This window comes from Lepidochelys kempii, chromosome 14, assembly GCF_965140265.1.
Source record: "Lepidochelys kempii isolate rLepKem1 chromosome 14, rLepKem1.hap2, whole genome shotgun sequence".
Lineage (NCBI taxonomy): Eukaryota > Metazoa > Chordata > Testudines > Cheloniidae > Lepidochelys > Lepidochelys kempii.
The window spans coordinates 4,020,971-4,041,966 of NC_133269.1; the positions used below are offsets into that span (position 1 = coordinate 4,020,971).

At 51.6% G+C, this 20,996-nt stretch overlaps 2 protein-coding genes across 5 annotated transcripts; one reads left to right on the forward strand and one right to left on the reverse strand.

The window, feature by feature from the left end:
- Positions 1-2,775: 2,775 nt before the first annotated feature.
- CPSF4L (cleavage and polyadenylation specific factor 4 like) lies at positions 2,776-10,029 on the forward strand. Its single transcript, XM_073310723.1, has 8 exons — positions 2,776-3,220; positions 3,783-3,833; positions 4,853-5,005; positions 6,207-6,302; positions 6,429-6,522; positions 7,313-7,355; positions 8,196-8,372; positions 9,889-10,029. Exons 1-8 carry the CDS (start codon positions 2,776-2,778, stop codon positions 9,955-9,957), a joined length of 1,128 nt encoding a protein of 375 aa, XP_073166824.1. The 3' UTR covers positions 9,958-10,029.
- A 634-nt stretch (positions 10,030-10,663) lies between these two features.
- On the reverse strand, positions 10,664-20,973 carry MTNAP1 (mitochondrial nucleoid associated protein 1). Of its 4 annotated transcripts, none has more exons than XM_073310651.1 (5): positions 20,868-20,973; positions 14,369-15,950; positions 13,802-13,909; positions 13,453-13,569; positions 10,664-12,174 (listed from the first exon to the last, which is right to left on the reverse strand). In XM_073310651.1, exons 2-5 carry the CDS (start codon positions 15,942-15,944, stop codon positions 12,146-12,148), a joined length of 1,830 nt encoding a protein of 609 aa, XP_073166752.1. In that variant the 5' UTR covers positions 15,945-15,950; positions 20,868-20,973; the 3' UTR covers positions 10,664-12,145. The 4 variants fall into 4 exon arrangements, with proteins under 4 accessions (XP_073166752.1, XP_073166750.1, XP_073166753.1 ...); XM_073310649.1 differs by lacking the exon at positions 20,868-20,973 and adding an exon at positions 20,764-20,826; XM_073310652.1 differs by lacking the exon at positions 20,868-20,973 and adding an exon at positions 19,514-19,641.
- Positions 20,974-20,996: the final 23 nt, after the last annotated feature.

The following is a 20,996-nucleotide window of genomic DNA, read 5'->3' on the forward strand; positions in this document are numbered from 1 at the left end:
CAGCTCTCCTGGTTCACACCATGTGAGCTCTGTTTAGCAGCGACGTGGCCGTGCTGCAGGGATCAACGCACCTCACCAAGGTCTTGCAGGGTGGGGTTTATTAGTCAGTTGGCACGCAGCCTAGGAGGTCCTTAGGTCAGCCCAGAGGACTGAAGGTTAAAGCCTAGCCCCATTGTTCAGACTCTGTGGGTCTCAGTCTGACCTCCTTAATCTGCTTAATCTGATCTCCTTAATCAGGTGAGAGCCCGGACTGCTACCAGGTGCCAGCTCTTACACTCACACCTCTCCCTCCTTTTGTCTGTGAGCTGGGGGATTTTGCCCAGCTTCCCTGCTGAGATGTGGGGAAATCCAGCTCCCTCTAGGGTGCTGGCTGCGAGGTGTCAATGTCCCAGTGGTGGGAGTTGCCATTTTCGGACTCTCCACTGATGTGGGGCTGGCCTTGGCCTTTAATGACCCATCCTGCCTCAGGCAGCTAGGCCTGCCCAGAGAGCAAACACTGAGTAGCCAGGTGAAATATAGGGGAAACTGAGGCACACATAGGCATCCTAAAACTCTTACAGCAAATTCCCACTTCATCGCAGCCCTCCAGGGGCTTCAGCCTACAGTGGTTGTAAGCCCTACCACCACTGCATACTGGAGACCTGGCCATCCCAATAACTACGGAATAGATTCCTTTGGCCCTGTCTCCTGTGCTCTGCCCACTCCCCGAATGGTGCCACGTGTGCCAGGTTCATGCCCACATCACTCACAATTACTCTTTGGAGAGAAGCAAAATCTCAGCCCTTCCGCCCCTGGCCTGTAGCCACTGGGCCCGGTCACCTAGCCAAAGCGTGATTTCCACAAGCGTGGGGAGGCCACAACTCTGGCCAAGTCAGTGAGTAGCTGCAGGGGTGGGAGGGGCGTGCCTCTCAAAAACAGGCTCCCGGTGGTTTTTATGTTGGGCTCCTAGTGGGATGGGAGGGGGGATCTATTCCCCAGGGACCATGCTGTCTGGCTTTGAGGGCTCTAGGAAGCGGGGTCTGCTCCCCCTAATCCACCTTGTGGACTGGTGCCACTTGCAGCATCAGGGCCCAGGTATCCCAGCCAAAGAGTGCCGTGCGTTTCTGAAGCGAATGTCTCCCTTTGCTCTCCTGCCACCCGGCTGGGCTCGCTCTGTCTCCTCCTGTATCTTAATGAGGCTCTCACCGCATGCGGGATCAGGATAGGGGAACCCAGCCGCTCCGCCCTCCGTTCCTGTGGCTAGCCCGCCCCAGAGCTGCTGCATTGCCTTGAGCCCGAGCACGGGAAGCCGGACGCCCCTCGCTTTGGGGATGGAGCGGGAGCAGCACCAAGGCGCCCGTCACGCGACCCCCTTCAAACATCAAGCGGCCGCCCGCGATCGTTCCGACACCTGTCACCTTCAGCGGCCCGTTCGAGAGCACCCGCTTGCCTCGCGCTGACAGGGCAGAACGCGCACCACAGCTGAGTGAGCAGGCCGGAGGGGGAGGCACTGGCATGAGCACACGGGGCTGCCGTGCCCGGAGCCAGCGGGAGTGCCGGGAATATGGCGGTGGAGGCTGAGATGCCCACACAGCTGACCGGGCACGGTGGGAGGGTCATTCAGCCACTCGTCTGGCACAGGACAAAGAGGGAGCAGGTGCCACGTGGCATAGGCCATGGATGTCAGGCTCCGTACAGAAGAGGCGACATGGGCAGGGCTGGTATTGGGCTGGGGAGACGCTGGTACCTCCATCCCTGCCTAGAGCTGACAGCTGGATTCTGCCTCTGGCCTTGGTATCACTTGGATGATGCCCATATTAGTGAGGTGGTGCCCAGGCCTGCTCAGAAGCCAGGCACGAGCTTCCCAGGGCTCAGCAGTGCTCGAGCTGGGTCTAGCCAGGCTGCACCGAGAAGCCCTCAATGCACGCAGTGCTGGGTGGCAGGTCGCTGCCCTCCTGAGTTTTGGGGCAGGAGAGGCAGCCGTGCCACCTTGCAGCTTGGGCGCGCGGGGGCACAGTAGTGACACAGGCTCTTTTATAAGTGTCAGTAGGAAGGGGCCATCTTGCAGTGGGGTGTTTGGACAGCACCAAGCACAACGGGGCACCGGCCACGACCGCAGCTCCTGGGCTCGCACGTGACCCAAATAATAACTAACACAAGTTCTGGCGAGATGAGAGTGTTTGGCTGTTGGCTTTTATAACACATGCCAGAAGCAGAGGTGGCTCCGCCCCAGAAAGTTCGGTGCCAGCTCCAGATTGGGGGGGTTCAGTAACAAGTCACCAGCTCACCACAAAAGCTGCTATCAGGTGATGCGATAGTAACCAGGTAGGCCTGTTCCTTGCTCCCTGGACCTGGACCCAGGCGGCTCCGCAGACGGGCTCTGCAGGAACTGGCCCCTGAGAGGATCTGGCAGCCAAGACCCCACCCAACGACTGAGCTTGGGAATCTCTTAATGCCCCACAGCTAAGCTCTGTGCAGCACGGAGCCCTAGCAGTGAAAGAGTTAATGCAAAGCACTCAGGGGGACCCTGCGGTTTCTTGGGGGAGATGCTGGCCAGCTGGTCTCCAGGCATAGCCAGGGCTGGAGGCTAACGCAGTAAAAGCAGATGGTTATGCAGAGAGCGATGTGGGGGGGGTTAATACGGCAGGGCTGCTTGGGGCCCAGGGATGATTTCCCTACAGCTGGGGCGCAGTTCCACTCAATCACAGCTGCAAATTGAGACCAGATGCTGGGAGTTGCTCCCTCCAAGCTGTGGCCTCCTTCACCAGTTCCCTCTGTTTGGTGCTGGAGAAGGGGATGCAGATTCCTGGGGGCTCAGCAGGAACAGGGAGCTGGGAGCAGCTGGGGGCTCAGCCCGGTTTCCTAGCCGGATCGGAGAAGAGGGGTGATGGGACGTGCTGGGGAGGAAGGCCGCAGAGGGGTTGCAGCACCCAGGCTGTTAACTCTGAGCAAGCAGCAGGAAGGAGGGGAAGGGTGAATATGAGAGGGAGGGAATTTGTAGCTGGCCCCTTCTTCAATCCCATTCCTCAGCTGGGGCTCTTCAGCCTGCCTGAGGCACACGGGGAAGGCTGGCCGGGCTCCACTCTGGGTCTGGGGCTTGGCTGGGGGTATCTCCCGAGTCCCGCTGACTGGGAGGACATGCAGGAGCTCATTGCTGGGGTGGAGAAGCTCATGTTCAATTTAGAGCGGGATGTGGAGCACCAGCGAGGGGCCCTGCTCCTGCCCTTTCCAGGCATGGACAGTAAGTTGGGGGGGACCTGCTGCTTCCCAGCTGTGGGGCCTGATAGCCCTACCCCAAGTTCTGCTCCAGTTCTGTGTTCATGCTCCCAGCTTCCTGGAGCATCTCGCTCCCCTCCAGCCAGCCCCCTTTGCTAGGCCCAGAGAGGGCTCTGGCTCACGATGCAGGGCGGCTTGGTAGGATTTGCCCAGCCTAGGACTGGCGAGGGGCTCAGGGAGGAGTGCTGGCGTTGGCAGGGCCATGGGGCTCGGAGTACGGAGACGAGGGCTGCGTGGGGTGTGGTGAGCAGAGAGAGGAGCCCCCTGACCTCCAGCCTCTCTGCAGGTGGGGACACTAGCAGTGACTGGCACGCAGGTACCATGGTGATGGGCCCACCCCAAGATCCCAGAGAGACTCAGATGGGGGTAGATGGAGGAGTTCCCCATCCTAGTTGATGTGTTTGGCCCAGCCCAGGGGTCCCATCTCTGCAGAGCAGCAGGCAATGCCTGGGATTGTGGTATCCTGTGGGTGGTTACAAGTGGGCGAAAACACCCCCCCCTCCCCATACCTGCCTCTCCCCTTCCAGAGTCGGGGGCGTCCGTGTGTGAGTTCTTCCTCCGAGGACTGTGCGCGAAGGGTGAGTAATGGGGGCCTGGGAGCGTCCATCCAGGGGGAGCAGGGATGCTGTTATTTTGGGGATTGGTAGCCTGACAGGGAGCCTTTCCTCTCCAGATCCCTAGAGATTCCAGTACTAGCCCTTGGGACTTGCCCCCTGCTCAATGGCCAGCGTCCTGGGGGTTGGTGGATCTCAGCCCGACCGCCAGCGGGCGAGTGCCATCACCATGAAAACAGCCATCACATCTGGCATTAGCTGGCCCCTTGCCAGCCGTCTTGGCAGCGATGGCCCAGAGTGAAGGGGCTGCTCGGAGCCCGACACCACCTCCCCCTGACTGAGAGGGGCCCCTCCAGACCGGGGTTGGCCCTGACAGAGTGCACAGGCAGGACACTCCCTCTCCACGGGTGCTGGCGAGGAGGAAGGGGAGGTTGGCCTTGGGACCAAGGCACTGGCTGCTGCTCCAGAGGCCTGGGTTCTGTTTCTGTCACTCCCGCTCTTCGTGCCTGTGTCGTCCCCCCCACCCACAATCTGTGCCTGGAGCTAATGCCCTTCCCTGGCCTCCCAAGGACGCTGGGAGGATGCCCAGGTACCACGCTGATGGGGGTGGTACAGAAGCCCCTAGGCAGGCAGTTCGGAGCATCAGAGAAGTGAGCTCAGCGGAGTGCGATTCCTGGGTTCCACCAGAGCCTTGTGCTCCACCCCCAGGAGTTGAAGGGCGAGGGAGCGTCTCTCTATCCTGTGTCTGGAGATGCCAGCGAAGTTGGTGAAACCCTGCGAAGAACAGGATTCTCGTGCTGTCAGCTATGCCAGTGACAGCCCTGGCTGCTCGCTGCTGGGATGCCGGAGCGGGCAGGGGGATCCTCTCCCAAGGAGTCATGATGAGAGCTCGGGCTGAGTAAGAAGCAGTAGCACCAGGCTTCAGAGGGGGAATATAGCCTGGCTGTCCTGGGAGCAGGATAGGGTGACTCTGCGGGAGGTGTGGGGAGTGGGTTCTTCTGGGCAAGGCAGGGACCAAGGTGTCTGCTCTCCTCTGCGTCTAGGCCTGATGTGTCCTTTCCGGCACATCCACGGTGAGAAGACGGTGGTGTGTAAACACTGGCTGCGGGGGCTGTGCAAGCGGGGAGACCAGTGCGAGTTCTTGCACGAGTACGACATGACCAAGATGCCGGAGTGTTATTTCTACTCCAAGTTTGGTAGGTGCTGGGAGCCGGGCGGGGGCCTGGCAGTTTCGGGGTGGGGTTAGGAGAGCTCTAGCAGATCCAGGTTTGTCTGGGACAAGGCGGTGGGGGGGGGGGGGTGCAGCTGCCTGCAGATGTTCAGATGCTCCCGACTCCATCTGAGCCAATTCTTGTCCTGTCTGGGGCCCATGTTAGCTCTGCCAGCAGGGGTGGATAACGGGGCCTCTCTAGGGCAGTGGTAGTGGGTGAACTGCCCTGGTGAAGGCACCTTCCGGCCCTGGCTGACCTTACTGCGTTCTAACCCACCCCCGCTGCCCGATTTCTAGGTATGCTTGAGAATGGTAAGCTAGTGGCTCCTGCTGTCTTTAGGGGAACTGCCCTCTGGACTCCTCGCTTGTCTCTGCTGGGGAGCCAGCCCCCCAGCCCCTGTTCTGCAGCGGGTTCCCATTTCGCCAGGAGGTATGGGAATTCCCTGCCGGCCACACCCTGCCCTGAGCCAGCTGCCCCCAACGCAGCAGAGCCAGTCCCTTTGCGAGGTGCGTTTCTCAGGCAGGCGTTTAATGTTAACGACGGCTCCGTGGGCCAGGTTCAGGGGGCTTGGCCCTGATGTCAATGCACCCGTGCAGGTGGAGGCCCCTCTAGCAGAGCAAAGTGCTGCACCCCGGAGGGACCTGTTCTTGCAGGGTATGAGCTCCAGAAAGGAGCCCGAGAAGGAGGGAAGTGTTCTGAGCATCAGGTAGGGAGCACCTGGACCCTCTTCTCCCCCCCCCCCCCGGTCACCTCAAGTTCGACGCTGTGTCAGTGCTGACTTGACCCTTCATGCTTTTGCTGGGGGGCGGGAAGGAGGGTGTCTCTGCCTTGGGACTTTAAGGACCAAAGCCCTGTTTGCTTTGTGTGAACACGTGCCCGTTTTCCAAAGAGCTGGGGTTCGGCCCAGTGTCTCTGGCCAAAAACCTCCTCTCCCCTTCTTATTGTGCAGCATGGTCTCCGCTAGCTGGGGGCTGCGTTCCAGCCCAGAAGTGGCCGCCTCTCAGTGGCACTGTGTCCACAGCACTGAAGAACTTTAGTGCTGTATAAACTGCGGCCGTTGTGGTACTTTGCAAGCGGGGAGTGCCTGGGGGCGGGGGGGGGGGAATCTTTGCCTGCTCTCATCTCAAGGGGCAAGCGTACAACAGGGTTGCTAAAAATCTTTCGTCTCCATCAATATTCTCTCCAGGCGAGTGCAGCAATAGAGAGTGCCCCTTTCTGCACCTTGATCCAGCGTCCAGAATTAAAGACTGTCCCTGGTATGACAGAGGGTTCTGCAAACAGGGTGAATACCTCGTGCTCGGGAACTGAGTGAACGGGTGCCCACCACTGACCCAGCCCAATTGGTAGCCTTGCGTAGATTTCTAGGCTGACTGAAATCTCTCCCTCTTTGGATGTGCGTATGTGGCAGGTCCTCTGTGTAAATACAAACACACCAGGAGGGTGATGTGTGTCAACTACTTAGCTGGCTTCTGCCCCGAAGGACCCAAATGCAAATTCATGCAGTACGTATCTGGAGGGGTAGGAGAGTGGACGGGACCTTGGCAAGGCCTTGTGGGGGTCTCTGGCCTGCATGGCCATGGACAGCTCTCTACCAAAGCCCAGAGAGTGGGCTGTCAGTCTGTCTCTGACTGTGAGATGGATGAGCTGAGCCCCAGCCGGGGCGCAACCTTCCTCCCTGCAAAGCAACTCGATTTGTGGCTTCTTAAAACTTGGTGATTCCCCAGGCGCCCCCTGCCAATTCTGTTCTGTGACCACGGTGCCATCTGCTGGACAGGGCAAGTGACTGCAGAAAGGAGCATGCATCCTATGAAGTGAGCTGTAGCTCACGAAAGCTCATGCTCAAATAAATTGGTTAGTCTCTAAGGTGCCACAAGTCCTCCTTCTCTTTTTGCGAATACAGACTAACACGGCTGTTACTCTGAAACCTAGAAATCTAGCTTCTGGAAACGCCAAGCCTCTGTGGTTGGCATCCTTTCTGCCCTTCGCCTCCCGCCAGCATTCACCCCCTCTGAAACTCAAACCCAGGTATTCACAACACATCCTGGCCAAGCCCAGCAGAGCTGCAAATGGCAGAGGTTAGCATAGTACCTGCCGGCCCTGTGCCAGCCTTTATCAAATCTATTGCTTGATATAACTGGAAAGCGCCAGTTTTTCAACTAGAGGCCTCTGTCAACCTTAGCCCTGAGACCGTCTCTTCCCTTGAAAGGGAGCAGAGGCCTGCAGTTCAGGTTAGGATAGATTAGTATTTCAAAGGAGCTAACTGCCTTTCTTTTCCTTCTGTGCCTGCAATAGCCCCAAGGCAGACCTGATGCCGTGTAACTCAGATGTCTCCCAGGTAAGGCATGGAAAGGCGCCAACACGCTCTTCTCCCAAAGAGAGCTGGGTGGAATATATATATATATATATTTTTTTTTTTCCCCGGCAACTGGCTTGTTCTCCCCCAAAACCCTGTTTCTGTCGAACCGAAACCATTCACAAATTCATGTCAAGTTTCCTGAAAAGTTTGGGCTGAACCAAAAAAATTAAAATGTTTCGGTAAGGGTGAAACTGAACCCAAATTTGTCACTTAAATGTTGGGAATTTTTGCAGAAGCCCAATGACTAGATTCCCAAAACACTGCGGGGATGGAAGGTGGTGCCGACCCCTTGTAACCTTTAGCCTGGAGGGTAGGGCGCTCTCTCAGATATGGGAGACCTGTGTTCAATACCTCCCTCTATCTGATGTGGGGCTGGGATTTGAACTGGGTCTCCCATGTCACAGGCCAGTGTCACAGCCACTGGGCTCGGGGATATTCTGGAGAAGGGTCTTTCTCAATCTCCCTTGTTGAAGCTGTGGTGCTTCTTACAGATAGTCAGTCCTCGGAACAGGGATGTGCGTGCTCTCGCGACCCAGCTATCGAGTCATTTGCGCTCTCTCTGGCCCAGCGACTATCCATTGTCATCCAGAGTGGCAACTCACCGCCATTCCTGACCAAGAAATTTGAGACCTTGGGTAATAACATGACTCCAGCAGCTGGGTCTTTAAGAGGGGGAAAACATTGACAAAATCACCAGTTGCCAAGGCTGGAAATCCTGCTTTGACCCCCTGAATGCTCCTGCCCTGTATCTGTGCTCCAGGTGGTCCCGGTCCTGCCTTGATTCCACCTCGCTTGACTGAGTCCTCTTGTGTTCTTCAGGGGCTGCCGCCACCATCCCAGGCTGCTGACAGCAAGAGCGTTCACGAGCAGCAGGCCCCGCAAGTCCTGTTGCTTTCTTATCAGCCTGGGGCTAGGGCTGCCCAATGCCAGAGGGAGGAGGCTGGTGGCTACCCCTATGGAATGCTCCGGCCCCTTGGGCAGGTCACATGCTTCAAGGTTAGTGTCTGGAGCTGGTTGGCTGGGAAACTCTTCATATTGCAACTAATGATTTCCCCCCCCCTTCCAAACAGAGACGTCAGTACTGGGAGCAAGGCTCATGTGACCTTATGTGACGAAGTGGGACTGTTCTTAATGTTTCCTCTGAATAGTGTGGGGGTGCCTCAGTTTCCCCTATGCAGTTCTTAAGTATCTAAGTGGTGGGGTAAAGGTGTATGATCATTGCAGAGCCCTAGAGGGCAGGTGTGCGCAGGGGTCTGGACACAGAGAATGGCCAACATCCTGTTTCCTGGCAACTGATGGCCTGGGCCCTTCCCCCCTGCAAGGTGAGAGCTAAAGGGTTGGAGAACAAAGGAATCAGGTGACCTCTTGGGCCGGGAAAGGAACAAAGCCCAGAGGAGGAGGGGCTGGAGGGAGTTTCAGTTTGGAGGCTGACTGGAGACATGGAGTGAAGGGCAGATGTGGTTGTCTGGCTCACTGCCCCCCAAAATGGACCCAGCTGAGGGGTCCGGTTCTCTGCACCTACAAGCTCTGTTTTAGACCATGTTCCTGTCGTCTAATAAACCTTCTGTTTTACTGGCTGGCTGAGAGTCCCGTCTGACTGCGAAGTTGGGGGGCAGGACCCTCTGGCTTCCCCGGGAGCCCCGCCTGAGCGGACTCGCTGTGGGAAGCGCACGGAGGGGCAGAGGATGCTGAATGCTCCGAGGTCAGACCCAGGAAGGTGGAAGCTGTGTGAGCTGTGTATCCTGCAGACAGGCTGCTCACAGAAAGGAGACTTCCGCAGAGTCCCGCCTGGCTTCATGGGGAGCAGTTCCAGAGCATCGCCCAGGGACTCCGTGACACCTTATTCCTTAGGCTACTGTCGTTGAGGGACCAGTGAATTCTAAGGTGTTCCCACCCCACTGCTGTTCCTCAGTGGCTGGAACAATGTTCTACTTCAACTTAAAAATCACTTGGGTTTACTGATTTGCAGCAGTTCTCAGCCCACTAGCCCCTTGTCATCACATGCTCCTCAGACCTCTCTGTTCTCCTGGGTTTCTCAACTGTTTTCTCATGCAGCCCACAGGACTGGGGGGATCTGGATTGGCAGGAAGGGGACAGTTGTCTTAAAGCCAAAATATTCTTAGACTGCAGTGCTATAGGAGTGAGGAGGCAGGATGGGACACTAATGCCACTGAGGGGATTTTCGTCAATAGTGTGTACGTTCTTTTGATCAGTACATTGAGTGCCTCGGTGACCCACTCGTGGCACACGTGGGACAGACTATCAATCCTATCGCCAGGGAGCAGGAATTAATTATGCAAGAGTGGTTCAGCTGTCAGCATTCCTGCATAAGAAGAGCTATGCCAGATCATACCAACCCACTATCTCCATCTCTTACACCAGGACAAGTTGTGGGGGGTGGTGGTTCTTGTTTTAAATCTCCATCATGGACGACTGCTGTCTGCTGTACTGGGTTGATCTTGCTCATAGGGGCTACACAAAGTCAATGTCCTCCTATTTGTTTCCCTTGCAGTGTGGAGATAAGGGTCACTATGCCAACAAATGCAGCAAGAGTCGGCTGGGAATCCAACTGGGGAAATGATTTGCGAGTGTTCCAGGAAGAAATTCCAGAGGAAGATGCTGTGTTGTGATATAGTATCAACAGGAGGCCAATCAGGGTAGCTGATTTCTTTCACTGTAGAGCCCAGTCAGAGCCATCCTGCTCCATGCAGTTTTTTTGCAGCTCTTTGCTTAAGAGAAGAGGAAGAGGGAAACGCAGTTGCTCTAATGTAACTGTAAATTGGATATTTATTTTCTGACCCCATGCTGCTGCGTTGGCAGGGGGCTCAGCTCTCAGCCTGGTGTGTCAGACACTGATAATCATGTCAATACTACAACACGGTTTTTAAAAGGCACAGTAGAACAGTCAGTCTGGATTCTGGTTAATATTCAGGACGCTGGTGCATGCAGCGACAAGAAAGTGTTTCAGCAGGAGTGAAGTTGAAAGGGTAGCTGGTGGCTTCTAAACTACAGTTCATCACACTTAGCAGGATGCCTTGTACTCAAGGCAAAATCAAAGTTATTCCCTCTCCGTGTACCTGAGATGGTTTCTCTTGAAAATCTCATGCAACTTTCTGTTAAAGGCTTTTCTAAGAAATTAAGAAGGAAGCTGACTTTTCTGTAGTTTGGAGTGGCTAGAGTACGGGCTGGGTACCAGAACTGGGCTTCATCACTGACTCCGACTTGACATGTGACCTTGGGCAAGTCACTTAATAGCTGTGCGCCTCAGTTTCCCCTTCTGTAAAATGGGGCTAACACTACCTCAGAGGGGTGTTAAGGCTTGTTAGCTGCTTTGCAAATTAAGCCTCCAGTGGAAGACGTGATAAGTATTGCATTTTAAGAGAACACAGTACAAAGTCAGAGTTAAGAAAATACAGCGGAGATTTATTGCAGGGGAGAGTCATTTCTTGGTGAAATGTGGTTTTACTCTTGTTCTTCTTCCAAAGAGGAGGAGTTTTTTGAATGCTTCTGTAACTTATTTGTAATAAAGCTTTTTGCCAACCATTCTTCTACCTCTCATGATTGCATTACACTTTTACAACCCCTCTGTCCTGGAGAGGAAACAAAATCTTAGCCAGCTCGAGGAGGCTAGAATCAACACTATTCCAATCACTCACTCTTGTTTGTTCTAGAAGGGTGATGTTCTATCCAAAGGGCAGCCTGAATACTGAATACTATGGCTTGTCCTCTGCCAGCAATAGGATGCTGCAGTGCTAATGTTCCTTCTGCTTTGCTTTAGTGCCTCTTTACAGGTCATTACTGAAGCAGCCCTTGACAGGCCAGCATGTTGTGTACAAAGGAGAGACCGGGCCGTGTGGATGCCATTTTTCCATCGCACTGGGTGTGCGAAGTGTGGGGGAGAATGGCTCTTTCCTACCCTGATTTCTATGCAGTCAAACCACCGGTTTGTAACTCTCCAGACCAGATCTGTCTTAGCTTGTACAGTGCTTGACTTGCCAACATCATTATCCTTAAACAAGCCAGGGTTTGCAGAGCATGAAGTCTGGGCCTAATCCTATTTCTTTACACTTTCACGCAGCCCAGTGTCAAACAGCATGCCTTGCTTAACACTGATCTGCATCAATGCGATGTGGGACTTGGAATGGGACCAGGGGTTAAAATACTTCCCCCCTCCAAGCACCCATAACAGGCCTCTTGTACCACCTTAGTTTTACAATTGAATTGGGGGATGGGAGCAGCTAGTCCCTCCAAACTATTGCTCTTCCTCTTATTGGCTGGGACCCTCTGCCAAATATTCACACTGGAACCTGCAATTCAAATTTAAAACAGCTGGGAAGCAAGAGCCTGTAGTTCTCCCCCTTCCCAGAGTCATTCTCATGGGCCTAGAACATACAGAACCAGATTCAGATTTGATATGGGCTAAAAGCAGTAGCTATTGGGTTTTGATCCTCCAGTTTCTGTCCTATAATCCAGCTCTTGCTGCTTAGATACTAAACATCAACTCAAATTTCCTGTTAGTGCTCTAAGGAAACTGTCAGTCTAGGCAGAATGTGCCCCTACCCCCTCTGGCTAATAGTACATGGTGCACGAGGGTAAATAAAAAGCATTTCCTTTAGCAATAAATTAATGTCGTTGATTACAACAGACGAGAGAGCTGTCCTGCAATCCCTTGTGTTGTATTCGAATGCAGATCGTACGATCCATGCCTGATTCTCACACAGCAGTCTGGTATTTTCTGTCTCTGGTCCTTGAATGCCCTCGTGCCTTCCTTAGTGATACCTGCGCCAGCGATCTTGTTCTTTACAGAGTGAGAAATACAAAGTTAACGCCACAATATGTTACCCCAGTGTAGAATAGTAATGTTTCTCTGGTAGTGTTTAAAGTCCTCCTAGCTATTCAAATGACCATAAGTGTCTAAGCTGCTTTATTGGAGTGGGGTTTAATTGATCTTTTTGGTTTACCTTAATTCTCTCCTGCAGGTTGACTCTGCTATGCCAGACAGCTGAAGCATGATAGTTCAAGGAGGAAGGGAGGAGAACACAGTGGCAGGAATGAAGAGTTTAAATCCTAATTACACCCAGCTAGTAGCAATAAGAATATTGCTACACATCAAGCTCAAGTGGTTAGATGTTTCCATGTATCTGTGCATGTGCCCGGCCCAAGTACAAGGCACGCTTCTTTGGGCTTTCCCCAACATAAACACAAACCCACCCCCCCATTATCCTACCAAACCAAGATACTTCACTGCACATGCTTCTCCCCCAGGGGAGAGGATGAGTGAACAAACACGACACCGCTGTGTAGTCACGTTGCTCAATGCAGTACGGGAAGGTGCTGAGATTGACATGTGTGCAGCAGGCACTGGCCTTTTTGACAAGAGCTGTATGACTGAAAGGGGACGGCGGCTGGAAATTACGTTTTTAAATAACTTAAGGCTTTTCGTCTTCAAAGCGTTTTACAAACGTTAACCTTTAACTCCGAGTCCTACAGCAGCTCTTGCAAAAACAGTTGCAAGACGGGAAGTTGCTTAAATTCAGCAGTGTGAGGAAAGCCCTGTCCTAGAAACTACATGAAACAGGAAAGTATGCAGGATAAACTATGTATTTCCCAAGGGGGAAGGGAATGCAGTATGTTCTCAATCCCTCGAAGCCAGCACCATCGTCACCAGCCTTCTGGACAGGTAGGAATAGTTATCACTTTCTTCAGAGCCCATCACTCCTTTCATAGACCAGCTGACTCAGAGTTGACTAAAGTAGGGTATTCCCTTCTACCAGCTGGGGAATGAGACCACTGCCTCTGTAACATGCCCGGTTCCTACTGTGCAGAGTATTAATCACAGGGCATGAAGCCACCAACCAGCCTAGGCTAATGTTCACCACCATGTCAGCTTTTGCTTTCCCCCAGAAGGCTTTAAAATCCATAAATAATGGATAGCTCTTGTCAGTTCCCTGACAGAGAGCTCCAGTATTAGTGTTCATAACCCTGAAATCACTTGGCTAATAAAGAGATTTTTCCCCCCTCTAAAATGGAAGGAGGATTTGCTTGGAAGAGACACACGCCAAAAAGAAAACCTTACTCAGATGCTCATATCTCCAGCCATAGCTGAGGATGCAATATCCAGCCAACAGCATGGAGATCCCAGCAGCTCCACCCTTCTTTACGTTGATGTATTTGTTGTTGTAACTGCTCCAGGCTGTTGAAATAGAAACAGGGCCAGCTGGGTTATTCATCTCAAATTAGGGCTGATAGACTACTGTAACTTTAAAAGCCAAACGGTTGGATCAATCAAGCCACTTCCTTTTACATGAAGATAACTCATGCCAAATAACTCCTCTTGTCTCTCATATCAACATACTGCTGGTTTTTTTTAGACTAGGCTCCAGACAAGTTAACATACAGAGAAGAAGCAAGTGATCCAGGCTCACCTTTCTGCATTGCTCCGAGCAGTCCCTTTGGAGAGAAGTCGCAAGCTGCCAGCCAGGCAGGCAGCTCCCTGAGCTTTACGTCCATCAGACGTCTTTCTATGAGGGGAGCTACAAAACAGTCACAAGAGTCAGGTGGGAAAAGAGGGCTAGGTATTTTGCCCACACACACCACGGTCTGCAGACTGTACTCTACGCACAGACTGTTCTCTAGCATAGTTCAAAATGATTCCAATAATGCGGCTTTCCCTGCTACTTTCGGGGAGGAAAAACATACAACCCTTCCCCCTGGACTGGAGAGATCTTATGCTGCACTGAGATGTGTGTCCTGCCTAGGAAAAACAATGCCCACATTGAGGGAAGCAACCTTGCTTTTCCATGGAAAGCCATGCTATTCCTAGTGAATGCAGTTATGGTCCCCCAGGAAAAGCTTGTAAATGAGTGCTCACTTAAAGAGCAGTCACCCAGTAAGTTTCCCCCACCGAATCCTGATTCTATATAATGGATGTAGCCCATCAGTGGTCACTATGCAGTACATCTCAAAAGTGGTGACTGAAAGCCTCCTTTTACCTTGCGGTTCTTCCAAGAAACCAGGCTCTATCTTCTTGATCTTGATCTCTGCGTCCCCCTGGAGAGGTCTCCCTGGAAACATGCTCAGCCTCTGATAACTAGGATACAATTCTGGAAACCACTCCAGTCCAATAGATCTTGCCTGTATGTTCCTGCCAGATGATTGGAACAGGCAAGTAGGTTGGTTTTCAGAGGTGTCGCACAAGTGTTGTTTCAAAGCCAGCTTGCTGTCTCTTCTCCCTGTATTCAGAACAGACTTGGAAAGTAAGGCAATCTGCTTTTCATCCACCAGAAACTGTTGCACACAGGCTAGGTAGTTGCTGGCTATTCCTTCACTGGCTCCTCTGAGAGTCTCTCTCACTGACAGGTGGGACTTCTTGGTGAGGGAAGCAGAGAAAGAGGCCTTAGAATCCACATCACCATTTAAGTAAAACTGCTTCTCTTCTGTCTCACTTTTAGCCACTCTGTCCAGCAGAACGAGGCCATGAGGGCTCTTTCTGCAGTCAGCTTTTCCAGGATCGCTGAGTTCGTGCATTTCAGTTGCAGTTAAACAATTGCCTTTTTCTCTCTCTCCACGCAAGGTATTACTTTCTGCAACCTCCAGACTAAAAGCATTTGTGTTCATGGCCCCCGTACCGTTCATGTTCTTCCAATGGTCAGACTGGACTGTGTCTGCATGGCTTTCAGAGCAGTCTGGAGCCAGCATTTCCAGATACCATCCGTGGGTCGTACAATTACGTGTGGTAGCACTGTCTGCCAGAGTGCCCTGAATTTTGGATTCATTCTTACCTCTTATCACTTTGACACGATGTTTCTCAATAACTACTTTCACTCCCTCAAGAGCTGACCTGGGAGTACTTTCAAGATCACAAGTGGGTAAATCCAGAGAACCAGCCACCTCCTGTGTTGGAGACCCTACCTTCCTTTGTTTCTGTTTTGCAGAAGATCTTATTGGGTCATTAGGAAACTCTGAAGCAGATTTTCCATCCTTATTCAAAGAAGAAAGCTCCAAAATGCCACCAGGTGCTGAATTTTCATTGTGAGAAGTATTTTTACTTCTGCTTTTCTGTTTGGTGGGTAATTGCTTTGCTTTTGAAGTCCTCTTCTCTGCTGCATTCATGTGCATTCTGGCCTCTTCTTGAACTACTGTCATTCCTTCATCTCTGTGTGTCTTTTCAGAAGTCAGTTTAATTTGCCGCTTTGTATTTTTACCTGGCTTTTCTGCAGGCAAGTTGCTAGCTATTTCTGATCCAGCAGTACCCCCTATTTGTAAGGGGTTTAATTTCCTTTCTGCTTTGTTCCCTATTGTGTCAAAGGATTTTTTCTTACTTTCTCTTTCTGAGCTATTGTCTGGGGTTGTGATCTTCTCTTTACTTTGTCCCCTTTTTTTCTCAGTAGCCAAGAGTCTAACTGGCTTGGAATGAGATACTTTCAAGTCAGGAGAGGCCACCTTGCCTAAGTCAAAAGCAGTTTTCGTGTCTCCTGCCATCTTACAGTGTGGCAAGTGGGACTTCAGTCGCTTAAATGGCTTCCTACAATAGGGACACAGTTCCATTCCTGGGGGGACACCTGCCATCTTTGTCTGGAAAGAAAAATAAAAAGCATTATCTACTAGCATGTGTCATAGCAAGAATAGACCCTGTGATAGGAATTAGGGTGAGATGCTGCTCAGGAAAGGTAGGTAGGAGTGGAAATGAGCCCACTACAGGGACTAGTTAGCACAAGGAAGTTACATTTTATCCTGTTGTCTAGTATGACAAGGTAAACAAAGGTTTCAGAGTAACAGCCGTGTTAGTCTGTATTCGCAAAAAGAAAAGGAGTACTTGTGGCACCTTAGAGACAAACCAATTTATTTGAGCATGAGCTTTCGTGAGCTACAGCTGTAGCTCATGAAAGCTCATGCTCAAATAAATTGGTTAGTCTCTAAGGTGCCACAAGTACTCCTTTTCTTTTTAAGGTAAACAAAGGAAAGCACACACCCTTGAAGAGAAAAAAACACTCCCAAGTAAAAAATAGGACAGTGGCTGAGTGAGATTGAGGTACAAAGGTAGAGAAAGCCTTAGACTGGCCAAAATTGCAAGACTTACACAGGAATGCAACTTGCCAGGGTCACATGCATAAAACATGTCCTTAATTAAGCATGGCACTTGCCTATGTCCTGCATTAAACCTTGAATGATTGATCCTTGCCTCAGCCACATGTGAGCTTTGCACTTGTGACGGCAGGGGTCCCTGAGCAGGATAACTCATTCATGCTGCCATTTCTGCACCTTCTTTAAAAAAAACAAAAAAAAACCTCAGCCCTAGGGGAAGGAGATTGAGTTTTGCAATGACCGAGGGCTCCTGCTGAAGTGTTGGTGTCCCTTCCCCCTCCTCGAGCAGTTAGAGGCACAAAACCTCAAAGTAAAAAAGCAGCAGTGTTTGCCTGACTCCTAAGCCCCCTGCAACGATAAATGCACTGGGGGCAGTGGGGAGAAGAAAGCAGGGCTGAGTGCTGCCTGATCTGTCTGTGAGCCAGATGTGAAAATAAAAAGTACACCTCCCTACTCCAGCCTTCTGTCACAGTGACAGTCGCTCTGAGAGCAACAACTTCCTGGCTGAGCTCTCTTCCCTCCCCTTCCATGACTGGGAAAGCAGCTCCCTGCTCCAAAAATATCCCTCCTCCTCCTGCAGCAGGAACAGCTGCTCTCATGCCTACCTGCTCAGTGGGGACGCAGGGGGATGTGGCATTTCGGGGCAGCTTTAGTTCCCGCCCTGTGCTCCAGCAGCCTTTAGGCTGCATCAACAGCAGTTCCCCGGGGAACCACGAGCCCTTCTATCCTGGTGGCTAGCTGCTCCATCCATCCTCTTCCCCCTGCTCTGAGAGGTGCTCTGCTGTCTCACGTGGGGTCGTTAATAAAGCTCTTGTTGAAGCTTGCCTGACCCTGTCACATGACAGAAACAAGGGGCTAGTTCCCACTGTGTTGTGATGCTTGCAGCATCAGTGTTACAAAGGAAACCACAAGAGTTCAAAAATCTTGAGCCCCTCCAGAGCCCTCCCACGTTATGAGATTGGCCTAAAAAGCATGAGATTTTAAAAAGAATATATTTTGGGGGTTGGGGTGGTTATTTATTTTTTTTTAATTTGCCTTCTGGGTTTTGAGCTGGGCAGGGGGGGAATCACCGTTTCCAGCTTTCCTTGGCAACAGCGAGAGCTAGAAACATATCTTTGTTTGTAAACGAAGGCTGAGAGTATCATGACTTCAGGAGCTGGGGCTTTAAGCAAAATACCGTGACAAGTGTGATACAATCATGAGTTGGGTAACGCTGAAAGCAGCTGCTGAACCTAGGCGTTCTGCTAGCGACCAGCTTCTCAATATGAAAAAATAGGACAAGAAGGGGAGGCAGGACGGTATCCTGATGATTTAATTCAGGTTTCAGAGGAACAGCCGTGTTAGTCTGTATTCGCAAAAAGAAAAGGAGTACTTGTGGCACCTTAGAGACTAACCAATTTATTTGAGCATGAGCTTTCGTGAGCTACAGCTCACTTCATCAGATGTTTACCGTGGAAACTGCAGCAGACTTTATATACACACAGAAATCATGAAACAATACCTCCTCCCACCCCACTGTCCTGCTGGTAATAGCTTATCTAAAGTGATCAACAGGTGGGCCATTTCCAGCACAAATCCAGGTTTTCTCACCCTCCACCCCCCCACACAAATTCACTCTCCTGCTGGTGCTAGCCCATCCAAAGTGACAACTCTTTACATAATCAAGTCGGGCTATTTCCTGCATAGATCAAGGTTTTCTCACATCCCCCCCACCCCCATACACACACAAACTCACTCTCCTGCTGGTAATAGCTCATCTAAACTGACCATTCTCCAAGTTTAAATCCAAGTTAAACCAGAACATCTGGGGGGGGGGGTAGGAAAAAACAAGAGGAAACAGGCTACCTTGCATAATGACTTAGCCACTCCCAGTCTCTATTTAAGCCTAAATTAATAGTATCCAATTTGCAAATGAATTCCAATTCAGCAGTTTCTCGCTGGAGTCTGGATTTGAAGTTTTTTTGTTTTAAGATAGCGACCTTCATGTCTGTGATTGCGTGACCAGAGAGATTGAAGTGTTCTCCGACTGGTTTATGAATGTTATAATTCTTGACATCTGATTTGTGTCCATTTATTCTTTTACGTAGAGACTGTCCAGTTTGACCAATGTACATGGCAGAGGGGCATTGCTGGCACATGATGGCATAGATCACATTGGTGGATGTGCAGGTGAACGAGCCTCTGATAGTGTGGCTGATGTTATTAGGCCCTGTGATGGTGTCCCCTGAATAGATATGTGGGCACAATTGGCAACGGGCTTTGTTGCAAGGATAAGTTCCTGGGTTAGTGGTTCTGTTGTGTGGTATGTGGTTGTTGGTGAGTATTTGCTTCAGGTTGCGGGGCTGTCTGTAGGCAAGGACTGGCCTGTCTCCCAATGAAGGTCGCTATCTTAAAACAAAAAAACTTCAAATCCAGACTCCAGCGAGAAACTGCTGAATTGGAATTCATTTGCAAATTGGATACTATTAATTTAGGCTTAAATAGAGACTGGGAGTGGCTAAGTCATTATGCAAGGTAGCCTGTTTCCTCTTGTTTTTTCCTACCCCCCCCCCCCAGATGTTCTGGTTTAACTTGGATTTAAACTTGGAGAATGGTCAGTTTAGATGAGCTATTACCAGCAGGAGAGTGAGTTTGTGTGTGTATGGGGGTGGGGGGGATGTGAGAAAACCTTGATCTATGCAGGAAATAGCCCGACTTGATTATGTAAAGAGTTGTCACTTTGGATGGGCTAGCACCAGCAGGAGAGTGAATTTGTGTGGGGGGGTGGAGGGTGAGAAAACCTGGATTTGTGCTGGAAATGGCCCACCTGTTGATCACTTTAGATAAGCTATTACCAGCAGGACAGTGGGGTGGGAGGAGGTATTGTTTCATGATTTCTGTGTGTATATAAAGTCTGCTGCAGTTTCCACGGTAAACATCTGATGAAGTGAGCTGTAGCTCACGAAAGCTCATGCTCAAATAAATTGGTTAGTCTCTAAGGTGCCACAAGTACTCCTTTTCTTTTTTCTGATGATTTAAGTTGCTCCCCAGGGGAGAGCAGTGACAATATCTACCCCTGCAGTCTCCTTGTTGTTATCTCATTTGCCAGTCTCAAATCTCGCATGGGAGATGCTCAGAGGCTAGGGTGATGGACACCAGTAGGAGCCTCTAAAAGAAACAGAATAAAGCCATTGGTTACAGGTGACCCTTAGGGGTGTTAATAAAGCTGATATTAGAGGGGGCCCATGGGGGGGCTCTATGCCTGAGGGTGTCAATAAAGCTGTTGTTGAAGGGGGCCCATGGGGGGTGTTTGCACTGAGAGTGTCAATAAAGCTGTTGTTAGAGGGAGCCCATGGGGGGGTTGTTTGCCTTAGGGTGTTAATAAAGCTACTGTTGAAGGGGGTCCATGGGGGGGCGGTTTGAGGGTGTCAATAAAGCTGTTGAAGGGGGCCCATGGGGGGGGGCTGTTTGCACTGAGGGTGTCAATAAAGCTGTTGTTGAAGGGGGCCCATGGGGGGTGTTTGCACTGAGAGTGTCAATAAAGCTGTTGTTAGAGGGAGCCCATGGGGGGGTTGTTTGCCTTAGGGTGTTAATAAAGCTACTGTTGAAGGGGGTCCATGGGGGGGGCGGTTTGAGGGTGTCAATAAAGCTGTTGAAGGGGGCCCATGGGGGGGGGCTGTTTGCACTGAGGGTGTCAATAAAGCTGTTGTTGAAGGGGGCCCATGGGGGGCTGTTTGCCTCAGGGTGTTGATAAAGCTACTGTTGAAGGGGACCCCTGAGGGGGGCTGTTTGTCTGAGGGTGTCAATAAAGCTGTTGTTGAAGGGGGTCCATGAGGGGGCTGTTTGCACTGAGGGTGTCAAGAAAGCTGTTGTTGAAGGGGACCCATAGGGGGCTATTTGCACTGAGGGTGTCAATAAAGCTGTTGTTGAAGGGGCTCCATGAGGGGGCTGTTTGCACTGAGGGTGTCAATAAAGCTGTTGTTGAAGGGGGTCCATGAGGGGGCTGTTTGCCTGAGGGTGTCGATAAAGCTGTTGTTGAAGGGGTCCATGAGGGGGCTGTTTGCACTGAGGGTGTCAATAAAGCTGTTGTTGAAGGGGACCCATAGGGGGCTGTTTGCCTGAGGGTGTCGATAAAGCTGTTGTTGAAGGGGGACTCAGCACAGGCCCTGCGGGGGGGGCCCCACACACATTAACCTCCCTCCCCATTCTGCCGCTGTGCTGACCCCTTCAACGCAAGCATTAGGGGGCCTCCCCTCGCCCTCAGCGGGGTGACGTCAATCCTGCCTGATACTAAATGCCGTTTTCTGACACTATGCTACTGTACCAGCCTGGCTGAGGCGCTGCGAGGAGTCAGATTCCTGCCTGGAATTCCCGTCTACGATTCAATAAAAATTACATTTCCGGACAGGCAAGACACTAGTCACCTACCCATCTAGGTGGATGTGAAGCGCATGCGCGGAAGCCTCGGGGACCAGCTGTGGTGAATACGCATGAGCACCAGGTCGGTAGTCTGGCCTGTAGACACACGCATAAAAGCGGCACGTAGTCAACGCGCAT